The sequence below is a fragment of the Ambystoma mexicanum genome, chromosome 8 (genome assembly GCF_040938575.1).
Source record: "Ambystoma mexicanum isolate Mex_15411 chromosome 8, UKY_AmexF1_1, whole genome shotgun sequence".
In the NCBI taxonomy this organism is placed as follows: domain Eukaryota; kingdom Metazoa; phylum Chordata; class Amphibia; order Caudata; family Ambystomatidae; genus Ambystoma; species Ambystoma mexicanum.
This window is the reverse complement of record NC_090929.1, coordinates 444373398-444386806: the sequence shown is the minus strand read 5'-3', so window position 1 is coordinate 444386806 and position 13409 is coordinate 444373398. Positions and strand designations below refer to the sequence as shown.

At 50.5% G+C, this 13409-nt stretch overlaps 1 protein-coding gene across 2 annotated transcripts in view; it reads left to right on the top strand.

Moving 5' to 3' along the window:
• The window catches only part of TMEM201 (transmembrane protein 201), a 353510-nt gene extending 345986 nt beyond the window's left edge, over window positions 1-7524 (top strand). The window contains exon 11 of one of the 2 annotated variants that reach the window (XM_069610021.1): window positions 6933-7524. In XM_069610021.1, coding sequence (XP_069466122.1) covers window positions 6933-7030 — 98 coding nt within the window. In that variant the 3' untranslated portion in view covers window positions 7031-7524. The remainder of the gene's footprint in view (window positions 1-6932) is intronic. The other variant, XM_069610022.1, reaches the window with a different exon arrangement.
• The last annotated feature ends 5885 nt before the right edge of the window (window positions 7525-13409 follow it).

Below are 13409 nucleotides of genomic sequence, written 5' to 3'. Positions count from 1 at the left end.
AAGCCCACTAAACCTTTGATATTCCGTCAGTATTTGTGTCACAATTTGACAGGAGCTTGAGGGCTTGCTCATGTATATTGGGAGGTCGTCCTCTTAGAGCAAGACCCCTCACCCCCTTCTCCGGCCATACAAACCTACCCACCCCGTGTCTTCCTAAGCTTAATAGTGAGGGGTTCAATGGCCAAAGTGAACAGCAAGGGGGAAAGGGAAAACCCATGTCATCCCCCACCCCAAGGGTAAGACCCTGGAGGTTGTCCTGTTGACCTTGACCATTGCCTCAGGTGATTTATAAAGTAGCTGAGTCCAGACCAGGACGTTTTTCTCAAACCCCATGCATCCCATGATCTCCCACAGTGAATCCCAGCAAACAGAACCAAAAGTCCACTGCCACGAGCGCAAGCCGATCCGATATCAGTGGAGCCGGGCTTATGGCAAACTGCACCCTGCAAAGGTTCATGCGTGTGGATCTGGAGGGCATGAAACTGCACTGGTCCGTTTGGATCAGTGATCCAATCACTCCAAGAATGCAGTTGCCCAGGATTCAAGCCAGGGTCTTTGCCTCCACATTGATCAGTGAGATTGGCCTGTACGAGGCGCATTGTTCAGGCATTTTGAGAATTCCGAAATTGGTGCACTCCTACTTTAAAGTGCTGTTTTGGAAAAGTAAACAATCAACTCAATTGAGTTTAAGGTGCGTGGGAGGAACTAAGATCCTGGCACAAGACCTCCACAATTAACAAAAAAGAAAGGAGAAGATTCAAGCTTTGAATCATCCCGTCCCCTGCACACTATATAGTATTGGATAAACCAACTACTGTAATCTGAGGATAGAGATTTAAATATACAAAATAAAGAAAATTAATTTTCAACAGTAATTTTTGTAAAACACATTTGTGTATATATATTTTTTTGTGAAGAATGAATTGCATACAAGAAACAGTGACAATGTTATTGCACAAAGAAGAAATAATTGGAAGAATTGTTGTCAGTCCGTTATTTTCAACTGGCGACGTGTTTCGAGGGCAAATGCCTCTTCTTCATAGGCCTAAAAACAGAATATAGAGAAATATGTTTTACAAAGGAACTGTCCAATTTGATAAACCGTACATACTAAGTAGCTTATACATTGAGTCAATGTTAACAGAGATCAAAACAATTTTTCTACCAAACACTTTTTGGTTTACATGATATAAACAAAAATACTCCTATATTTACATTCAGACATGTCCACTGATGTGGTGCCCTAAATATTAAGTCAGGTAGGTGGGGGTCCCGTGAACACCATTACTGTCCAACCAGAGCACCGACCATGCGGTTAATTAATAATGGAAAAAAAAGGTTACCTATTGGTGCAGGAATGGAGATGTGTGTTGATTACTGCCACCACAAACTGGTGTGAACACGGATGTAGCAAGAAACTGCTTCCAAAGTGATGCTGTAAATTGGCAAGGTGATTATAGTTTTCAATAAGAATAAAGTAACAGCTGCCAATTCAATCTAAGAGATGAAGATAAATTGAATGCTCATGTCAAGTATAGTGTTGAAAACAGTCAGAGAGGCCGAATACTCCTAAGGCATACAGTACTCAAGATAACACTACATAGTTCAGTATAAGTCTGCAATCATCGTCAAGAAGGGATACAAAATTTAAAAGATAATAATGTTGCTACCGCATATTGCACTGGGTTATAGTAGTCCCAATAGGACCTTATAGCAGCAAGCCAACTGTTTCCGTATAGATACTCAAGAAAGCCAAAAAGAAGGCTAGACACATTTCTCGTGGTATGGAACCCACCACACCAGGGGAACCAAGTAATCAGGGGATTATGTACATTAGAATCGAAAATGTCGGGATGGAAAAAGCCCAACAAGACTTACACTAATCCAAAAGCGTATTGAGTATAGCAGTCCGGTGGTGTACTAATGCTATGTCTTCAGAGAACATGAGTGCCAGCCAGAGCTTACTCGACGTGCGGAAAATTTTGAGAGTGAAGCAATCTACAAAAAAATATTAACGAAAGAAACCTATTAAGTACATATTGAACAAGAGAACGGGAACAAATAATGTAAATAGTCATACCCAGAAATTGGTTTATTCGAGTATGCGTTCGGTAGGTGTTAGTCCATCAGCTGGATGTGTAAAGACCAGTGCTCTGTGTAGCTCTTACTGCCAGAACTTCACTGTGAAGGCAGAGTCCTGAAGTAATTCACTAGCGCGGACGCTGAAACCAACGTGAAGAAAGTGCATAAATACACGTAACGATTCATCACTATTCAGAGAGTCCCTGACATTCTATTCAAGGAGGGATGATTCTTACCTCCGACCGCGAGGAAAAGCGCAGTCACGAATTTGCATGCAAGCATTGGCATAAGTCGCCATGGTAACAACGTAAAACCCTTTTAAAAAGGGATTGCGTGATGAATGCATCACGTGATAATCCAAGCGGATGCAATCGACGTCAAATCGGAAGGACGAAGAGTGTCCTTTTCGATGTAGCACGGTGGCCATATTGAAATATAACTCAAGTGCTGCGAGCAAACATAACATGTTCAATGAATGATCAAAAAGGTTCTTACAAGGAAAAGCCGAGGAAACGAAATGACTAGGGATTACTAGGGATTACAGATAAGGAGAGTGGGTGAATAGAGGGACAAGAAAAAATAATTAAAAAATCATGAAAAAACAGTATAGAGTAGTGATATAAGCAGTATCAAAAGTCGTATAAATGGGAAAAACAAAATAAAAAAATAGAACTAGTAGTACCAAGGGTGGTTAATATGTACTGTAGTTAAGAACGTGGTAAGAAAGTCTGAAGAGATAAATAAGAGTGTGGAGTGACCCAACAAGAGGTCGAGACTGGTACTGATAAAAAGGGGGAATAGAGACTGCAAAAGGTCATTACTCAAGTCAGACACACATTTGTTTATAAACAGTAACAAGCGCAGCGATTTTCCACAAGTCTTACCGTAAGGACACCTCCGATGCAAGGCCATCATTTTTTCTTCCACGGAGTCCCTGGAAGCACTGATCGCGCTCAGTGTCAGTGAGGGAGAGTTAGGGTCCTGTGTCTCGCCCCCTGGGTGTGAGCCATGGCGGGCGGGAGTCCACTAGTGGTATACTGGTCTATCTTGTTCTGTAGCCCCACTTTCTTTGACCATGGCTCTGTTTGCAAGAGGCCTTGTGGGCCAGCCAACTTGCATTGACCGCTCAGTGCCCGGCCACCCTTGACAACTGTGTCGCAGCCACACTGCTTATGGGGTATGTCTGTGGCCCAGGAAGCTGCAGCCCGTCACCCCAACTTTACACTCTAGTAGGATAAAGCCAGCAGGTGCACAGCCCAATCCAATCTTAGTGGCCAGGAGGGAGCTGAGAGGATCAGGGGAGGGGCATCTATAGCCGAAGGTAGAGAGTCCCCACTGGCGTGTGTGTGCGTGTGTGTTTGTTTTTGCGTGTGTGTTTTTGTTTTTGCGTGTGTGTGTTTGTTTTTGCGTGTGTGTGTTTGTTTTTGCGTGTGTGTGTTTGCGCTTGCTTCTCTGGCCTCCAGCCCTCCCTTATTTTGGCAGGGTATCAGTGATCACCACAAGGCCCCAGGGACAAGTGCCACAGGGCCTGGCAGATGCTTTGTGTCCCTGCCTCACCAGTGGCCGTGAGCTCACCCATCAAATCATCTCACCCCACATTGGGAGTATCTTCTGGCTGTCTGTCTTGACTCCAGTATTAAATGCGCCCTGGGTTACAGGTATTTTTTGGGCAGCCCGCGGCACTAGCGGTCAGTGGGGGCACGGCCCGCACCCCCACTGCGCTGCACTGGTTGCCAGCGAGGCAGATGTGCAGGCACTCTGCTGGTCCTGGTCACCGGACCCCTGACGTGCAGTAGCGGGCTGCGGCAAACCTGTGCTCCATGCTGGCTGTAGGGGCCTGCCAACCACACCGCCCTCTCTGCCAAAATGGCGCCCGGTCCCAGGCGCTTGTCGCAGTAATTGTCATTCCGGGGATCTCCGAGCCTCATTCCCCCTCCCTCCCCAAATCCTCGACTCCCTCTGTAGCGGTCACACTCTGCTTCCCGAAAGTGTGCGTCTGACACCAGGATATTCAGTAAGGACAGGATTTCGGCTTGAGGATAGCAACGGCCCGAGCGGAGCACTAAGGGCTCACGTCTGTATCGGTTCCCTGCGCAACAGCACCCGCCAGTTTCACCTTAAAGTGCCAATTCAATGTTATTTAGGTGTTTGCAGTAGACAAAAGGTGGTGTTGCACTGTATAAAGTGCTTGTCATGCCTCATGGATGGTTTAAGGTGGAAGATTTGGACTCTGGCATATTAGCCTGGTTTTTGATCGATGGATCGATTGCTGATTTTGTCTGGTGTTGAAAGGGACACAGCCCTGCTTAGGTCTCAAATTGATTGGAGCTGTGCCCCCACAGGAGGGGTAGTCCTGTGTTGACCTTCTATGGTTTAAAGTTGAACTTTAGAACAGTGCCTCTTAGTCATAGGACAATTGCCACTTAAGGAATGTTGAGACCTGTGATATGTTCATGTGTTGGGGGTGGTGAAAGTGGGGAAGGGGAACGGGGCAACGAGGGCAGATGGCGGCCCCCCAGTCCTGAGGGGCATTGTGACATGGCACAACATAACATTGACTGTCCTGCATCATCCGGCCCAGGGATTACATTGCCGCTGTTCAGGTGGGCTTGGTGCTTGTTCCTATCTAGAGCACTTCCCACCCCACATGGAAGACTTGGCAGCTGGCAAATGCAAGGAGCCCACTTTCAGCTGAAGGTTAAATTCTGAGGGGATAACTACTTTTTATATTGTTTTTACTAAAAATCGCAAATCTCTCACATCAACATTAATACTCGCCATTGACACCTTTTATTGTCCAGCATTGTGCATGTTTGAATCTCTGCTCGCACCCTTGGACCCCAGCCCCCATTAAAGGAGTCCCTTGCACTGTAAGTGATAAAAACATGAGCCCCAAACGTGCTTATAGAATAAACTGTTGCCTTAAGCGCCTTCACAGCCTTTCCACGGGACCGTTTTGAGTATTATATATGTGTAACTGAAACTCAAGAAATGAGACACTACGTGTAGTTTAATATAGACCTACAAGCCGGGATTTCGATACTAAGCAGGTCTGTAATTATAGTTTGCAAAGATCAGATGAGGTAAACATCAAATGCTCCCTCTATAGATGGGACTGAACTGGGCTAACAAAGGGAAGTGGGCTGTAAGCATTCTTAAGGGGGTTCACATTAATTTATCACCAACAGACTGATTGATTTCCGGGACTGCAACGGACATCATCTCATAAGACTGGGTTACGATAAGGAAGCTGGACTAGAACTTGGCATATACCGCTTTTTAGGATCTTATTTCGCTCCATGACACCTGTCTGTCTGTCCGCGCAGAAATAATAAAAACACTACTGCTTCTCCCCTTTGTCCATGGCATTCTAGTTTTCAAACATGCGGTGTCGACTGGAGCTTCCTCATGCTCCCGTTGGCAGCCTTAGAAATCAGATCCTGGAGTTTAGCCGTCTAAAACATTGGAAACACATCTGGGGTCGGGGGGGGAGGGGGGCGGCTTAATGTTCTCACCTACAGGGGCTGCCTGAGCACATCTCGGGACCCACACGCACCGGTTTTGTTGTGGGACTATTCCCAATCGTCTGAATCTATGCTTATTGGTCACATTTAAAATGCATGCCAGTGATCATGCCACGACATTTATGTATGGCCTGTGCGGAACAGGCAAAACACACTTTTCAAACACCACCACCTGAATGCTTCACCACCCTTCTCTCTTCCTTTCACAACCTCAACCTCCTTCTGCCTCGGAATCTCCTCTGCCAGACCGGACATGGAAACTCTGGCGGGGGTACAATCGGTGGTCCAAGTGTACGAAAATAAGTAGTGGAACTATGTTCCCTGCTGGCCTGTCCCCTTCCCCAAAAACCCCATCGCCACGCCCCCTCCCACACCCAATCCAAAGCCCCAAACAAACTCACCTGCTGTTTAAGGGAAAGTTCAGTGTACTGCACTAAGTGCAAGCTTCAACTTCTTCCTACACTTTTATTGGAAAGCTAAACCATTGCGGAATGTGTTTTTTTTTTTTTTATTTTATTTTTTTTTTTAAGATGGAAGTATGGGAGCAGTAAGCCTATTTAAATAAAAAAAAAGCCCACTTCGACCACTGGGTAAAATACGCCAACCAATGGCGCTCTGAGTAATAGAGTGGTGAATTGGCATTGTATAAAAGCTCTAACGTAGCAAAGCATAATCACATAGCATATCCTGATCTTATATAAGGTGATGACATCGGGTAGTGAAGGATGGCATGCACATAACACAAAATGTGCATGCCGCATACACACTGCATATTGGGACCCTTTAGGTTCTTACTCGAAAATGCGGATACCTTCCTCTAAACAGATGCCTCCAGGGGTCTCTGGGCAATGCAGCCCTAAGCGGGAGTGACCTCCCTCTGCAGGACAGAGTTAACACTGCCAATGGGTGTGGCATAGAATGCTCTTGTAAGCTACACTTGAAAAGCAGTTCTACATTTTTGTCTTGCTGCTAACAGGATTGGGCAAGAAGTTGTTTTTAATAGTGTTCATAACAGTAAACATATTCTTAATGATATTAACTCCATGACTTCACAAACTATTTAAAGTTCTCTTAAAATGAGGTAGGATTGCAGCATGCAACTGTCCAGAATACGAATGGTGGAGAACCATTGATGGAGGAAACTTTTTATGATGGGTGGCAGTGTGGTGGTAGTTAGGGGGTAGGTGATGCATGGAGGGTGGGTCAGGCAGCAAGTGTCACCATTTTACCATCAAGCAAGAGGTTACTGATTTTGTGCCCTTACTGCCATGTTCTTGTACTTCGAACCAATTGGAATGTTTAACTCATTTTTAATGTTGTTTCTAGGATATTTTGGGAAACACTTCTTCCGTGGCCTACTTGCAGTGAGCCTGGCGGTCAATGCCACTTTCACGTCTGCTTACCTCTACCAAGCCCTTCGATGAACAACTTGGTTCAAGATGCCGCCCAGCCATCTCTGTCCTGCTGCCATACCTCGCTGCTCTGCAGCGAACCTGCACTGCCTCAGACTTTGTACAGCTTACTGCCCCATCAACTGCTGTGCGGAAGGAGCAGCACAGCCTTGAGGCAGTCTTGCGAGGGAGGAAGAGACTGAATTCTAAAACTGGACTTTGCAGTTCTTGGAATGTGCATCATACAGAAGCCCTCTTCACTTCTTCCGGACTATGTGTATGTATTGAAAGTGCTGGAGAAAAGGAGAAGTAAAATAAAGAGATCTGCTTACCGGTTGGAGAAAGGAGTTGAAATAAACAGATCTACTTGCCAAATACCGAAAATCTGCCTTCACTGTCTCTTAATAAGCTCAGTTTTCCATTCCCAATCTTAGGCCTTTTGACCACTTGGCAGTGGTTTTAGAAGGCCTAAATGTACATTCAGTGTACCCCGTTGACGTTAATATAAAAAGTCTGTCTAATTTTCAGTGGCTGGTACTCTTTCTGCGTCTTCCATTTCTAGCGCATAGGGTTATCTTGTGGAATCGTGTCGGTTGTATTCAGTAGCAAAGCTATGAACAATTTGTGTTTCTATACTGTGGCTTCATCTGAATCTCTGTTCCTTTATGAAGGGAAGGCATTCCACTCTTCCACTCCCTTGCCCCCTCCAAAATGGGGATTTTCTGTGCACACCACCACCTGTTAGTCCTTGACTTTGTGGGCTAGAATTTGGTAAACGTTGTGTAAATTTCCCACAGCGATTGATGCTTTAAAGATGATATAGATGGTTGGTTATGTTCCACAGTTATTGTCCATCATGAAAGTTTATTAATATTCATGCACAATGCCAAAACACATGTACAGGCTTGTAGAACAAATTTTGGTAAAGGGCAAATGGTTTCTTTTTAAGAGTTTTCACTACCGGCGTGGCTTGGAGCGCCATCGATGTGGCTGCTCCCCTGAGGCCCGCCGTGCGAAGCCCGCCGCTTCTGGGCCCCTGATGCGGCTCCGCGCCCGTATACCGGAGCCCAGCTGATCCCAAGGACGTCGGGGGGACCTGGGGCCCATCCGGGCTGAAGCGGGGACCATGACGATCGACGGAGACGAAGTTAGCCGCTCCGGTTGCCCGAGCCGGCCCCAGCGACGATCTCCCAAGATGGCGGCCGTGCTCGTCTCTCGGCCCTGGAGGGCGGTGAGAGCTTTCTGAGGCCGCATTCAGACGCGGCTCAGTTTCTCGAGCACCCGGGTCGCGGCGGAGCAACATCAGCCCCCCAGATCTCTCCTCCGGTGCTCTCCCTGGGGCGACCCTTGCTCCCCACACTACCAGCCCGAGCCTGCACTGCCCGACGAGGGACGGCACAGACGGTGCCCATCAGGTAGGAGCTGCTGGGGGTGAGGATCCGGGTGGAGGGCTGGCCCCCCGCCCCGCCGAGGCCACACAGGGAAAACCCTCCACAGCACCTGAGGTGGGGGCCGCGCCAACATCGCCCCCCCCCTCCTCCGCCCCCCAGCGGGCTCCTACCTCTCACTACCCAAGACCCAGAGATCCGGTCTCCATACACCACACTCCTGGGGCGCCCCGGCCCACACCATCATCTGGAGCCCCCGCTCAGACCCGGGACTTGGAGGTCCCCTCCCACTATCATCCCCACCAAGCCTGGGTCCTCGGAGGAGGAGCGGTCCTAGCCGGGCCACATCGAGGGACCCACCGCTGCAAGCCCCGAGAAGGGCCTGACCAACGCCGCCCACCTGGAGCCTCGACCTGGCCACACTCTCATCCCGGGCTGCCCCTGACGGGTGGGCCCCTTCGGCCTCGGAGGTGACCCGACTGCCCACTTCCTGGGGCGCCCCGGCCCATTGCATCACCCGCTCTGCTCTCTCTAGCCTAGTCCCAAGGGTGCGCACGTTATTCGATCCCCCCACCGGAACCTACGCCCCACATACCTGCCCACCATCAAGATTTGGAGAGTTCACCCCCTCACTCGAAGCCACTATACACCGGCCAAGCTTGGAACCAGCTTTCCCTCTTCTCAATCAAGAGCCTCGACGCTCATCTACAGGGTGGGCCGTATAAACCATCTCCCCACCCACGATTCACCAACATGTCGAGGCAGTCGAAAGCTATCAAAAATGTGGACATTGCCACTATGCTCACCGCTCCGGATAAGGGAAAGAAACCGGACTCAGTTACTCCCACCCCAGGGCTCTCCCAGGAGGGGGGTGACTCCCCAGCCACCAGAGGTGATCTACTGGCGTTTATGGCAGACATCAAAGCCGAGTTTCGGTCCTGCATGTCGGAACTCACCTCCAAATTGGAACAAACAGACCATAGGGTGACCGAAGTGGAGCAGAGACTGAGTGAGATCGAGGACCGCTCCCAAGACCAAACAGCTGCCATGGGAGATATCCAGCAAACAGTAAGAGCCCTCCAAGCCAAGTGCGAAATCCTCGAATACAAACAAGAGGACCTGGAAAACAGAGCTCGTCGGAATAACCTCCGTATCAGGGGAGTTCCGTCCTCAGTCCCCGACCAAAATCTTGCAGGATACATAGGAGACCTCTTTCAAATTCTCCTCCCGCATCTAGATAAATCCCAACTGCTGCTGGATCGGACTCACAGACTCCGTCCGCGACGAGGAGTAGACTCCGACCAGCCCCCAGATGTCATAACGAGAGTACACTATTTCTCCACTAAAGAAGCTATCTCCGCCATCAGTCGGTCCGGAGATGAACTCTCCTTTCAAGGTCACCCTCTCCAAATTTATCAGGATCTCTCCCTCTCAACCCTACAGAAAAGAAGGGCTCTTCGACCTTTAACCCTCTTCCTCCAAGAGCGTAAAGTCAAATACAGATGGCTTTTTCCCACAGCCCTGCAATTTTCGTATAATGGCTCCCTTCGGAGAATATCCCACTTAGAAGATGCCGCTAAAATCATGCAGATATCCTCCCCCCCTGAAGGAACCACCTCCCCAGACTTGGAAGCCTCGGGAAGCCCTACGTCAGCCCTCCCTCCCCAACCCAGACGTCCTCCATGGTCCAAGGCCTCCCGAAACAGGAGAAGATAACCCGAGTCCGAGCGGCCCTGGATGTCCCCCGCACCTCCGGCGTCCCGGACGCCCAACGCCCTTTCAGCTAAATTCAGAAATAGTAACTCCGGCCCAACACAATCCCACGCTCGCCCAGCGCGGCGGGCTTCCTCCACGGCCTATGCCCCCCCTCCAAGATCCGCTCCATCTTAGAGCCCTTGGATGCAAACGTTATTTTGCCAGACACAATTGGCCCGGTTGGCCTGGGGTGGGGTTACACCCACAATGTTTCCCACCCCGCTAGTTAAAAAGTTGGCCTCCCGTTGGGGGCCTCGGTTAAAACTGCAAGTGCGGTACAGTTCACCTTTCCACCCTCTTCACGATGGCAGCCAATGAACAACCTGGAGTCCCCCCTCCATCCCCTACGCAAGGAACCCCTGGCTCCCCGATCCCGGAACACCAGACGCTGAGATGCCTTTCCTGGAACGTTAACGGTCTCAACTCCCCCCCCAAGCGCAAATCGATTCTTCAGAAGCTACAAGATGAGGAGGCCGATGTGGTGTTCCTCCAAGAGACTCATCTCCTCCCGGCGGACTTTGGCCGGCTTCGATCCAGCAGATACCCACACCAGTTCTTCGCCTCGGGGAACTCCAAAAAGGGGGGCACAGCGATTATGTTCCGGAAAGACCTGCGCCCCCAGATCTTGGACTCCATGATGTGCCCGGAGGGCCGCTTCGCGGCCATCAAGTGCCTCCTGCTGGGGGACCTCTACACCTTGGTATCGGCATACGCACCCAACTCGGGACAGGCAACCTTCTATGACTCCTTGGGCTCCTCCCTCTCAAGCTTTGTGGAAGGCCAGACAATAATCGGTGGGGACTTCAATGGGGTCCCAGACCCCACTAAGGACAAATCTAACCCCCCTGCCCTTGGCGAGTTCGGTCAGGCCCTCAGTCTGCTGCGGCTCTTCAGAACCTTGGAGGTGGTGGATACATGGCGGGTGCTTCACCCCACCGAGAAAGACTACTCCTTCTTTTCGGGCGTACACCGAACTTTCTCCACAATCGACCTCCTTCTGGCTTCCCCTCAAACTCTCGCCCTCGCTAATGAGGTGTCGATAGGCCAGCGAATCCTATCGGACCATGCCCCAATAATAATGGAACTGAGCATTCAGAACACCCACGCCAAGGCAACACGCAGATGGGCGCTCTACGACCCAATCCTCAATGATATGTCAATCAGAGACAACATAACCACCACCATCAAGAACTTCTTTGAGGAGAACCTAGCCGCGGACACCTCCCTGGCCAATAACTGGGATGCAATGAAAGCTGTAATTCGGGGAACCTTGATAGCCCAAGGCGTGGCATACCATCGAAACCGGAAACAAATCCGTCTATCCCTGGAGGAGGACCTGCGAGCAGCTGAGGAAGCCCAGAAGAAGAGTGGCTGGTCCCCCAGAACACAGAGAGCGCTCCGCTCGGCCAGGAAGAAACTAGAGGCCCACTATGCAGAACACACTGCGCAACTCCTGGCGAAGACCAGACAATTCTACTATGCCAAAAGCAACAAGGCCAACAAGCTGCTGGTGGCCAAGCTAGCTAAAACAAGACGGACCAACACTATTATAGGGCTCAAGGACTCACAAGGGGTGATACACCACTCTGAACAGACGAAACTACAACTAGCCTCAGACCACCTAATCCAGGTCATGACAGCGCCTCCCCGAGATCGGTCAAAGCAGGAGGCATACCTGCGGAACGCAGCCTTGACGCGTCTCCCAGACTCCACACGGGAGCAGTTGGAAGCCCCAATAACAGCTGAAGAAGTTGACGAAGCCATCAAGGCCCTCAAATCACGGGCCCCGGGCCCAGACGGATTCCCCCCGAGGTTCTACAAGATTTTTAAGCTCCAGCTCATCCCTCACATAGTGGCCCTGTTCAACTCTTTCAAGGTCTCGGGATCCGTGACCGCCACAATGCAGGAGTCGGTGACGGTTCTCCTTCCTAAGCCGGGGAGAGACCCGAGAGATCCGGCGTCATACAGACCCATCGCCCTACTGAATATCGACGCCAACCTGTACTCGAAGATTTTAGCTAACCGCCTGGCACTTATCCTCCCGGATATAATCCACCCCGACCAAACAGGCTTCATTCTTCACCGAGCGGCAGGGGACAACATCCGGCGGACTCTGAACCTAGTGAACATCGCCCACCGCAACTCCCAAGCCCTTGCCCTAATGGCCCTGGACGCAACCAAAGCCTTCGACAGAGTCGATTGGTCCTATTTTGAATGCACTCTGGAAGCATTTGGGTTCGGCCCCACAGCCCGAGCCATGATCCTGGCGAACTATAAGCAGCCTCGAACCATCCTCAGGATCAATGGCGCCCACTCAGCCCCGATACCTCTGTCTTGTGGGACGAGACAGGGCTGCCCGCTGTCTCCCCTACTCTTCGCCCTCACAATGGAGCCCTTCGCCCAGAAGATCAGGCGCAATGAGTCCATTAAGGGTCTTCAGGTGGGCTCTTCCCACCACAAGATCGCTCTCTACGCGGACGATGTTCTATTGACACTCACTGAAGCCAACACCTCAGCGAAACACGCTCTGGCCGAAATAAAGGAATTGGGGGAGGTCACCGGCTTCACTGTCAACTTCACCAAATCAGTGGCCTTAGGAGTCGGCCTCCGCCCAGAGGACAAGGAGGCGTTAACGGCTCTGTGCCCGATCGAATGGCGGGACCACTCGATCCCCTACCTAGGAGTTCTCATCCCAGCGAACCCAAAGGAGACCTATCAGGCGAACTTTCCCAAACTGATCAAGGAGCTGGAGGGGGACTTGAAACGCTGGACCACGCAGGAGATCTCATTAATGGGCCGGATCACGGCCGTCAAGATGAACCTGCTTCCTAGGTTCCTCTATGCCTGCTCATCTCTATCGGTGCCCTTCCCAGCCCAGGCCCTCCACGACTTACAGAGGAAGATATCCAAATTCATATGGAAAGGCAAGAAGGCCAGGATCCCCCACAAAACCCTGATTGGCAATGCCAGGCTAGGAGGCCTAGGGGTCCCGGACCTGCAGGCCTATAGGACAGCGGCACAACTGTCACATCTACACGCCTGGCAGACGAGCACAGCCCGCCCCAGATGGGTGGAACTGGAGCAGGCCCAGCTTCCGCTTCCCCTCCGGTTCCTCCCTCACATCCAACCCTCCCTCAGGGCACGCTGGAAGGACATCCTACTAACAACGAAGCAGACCCTAAGCTCCTGGGATTGGGCTCTAAAGCAGAAGGGAATCCCGAGGGGCCGAAGCCCCCTTTCACCGATCTTTCACAACCCCGACTTCTCCC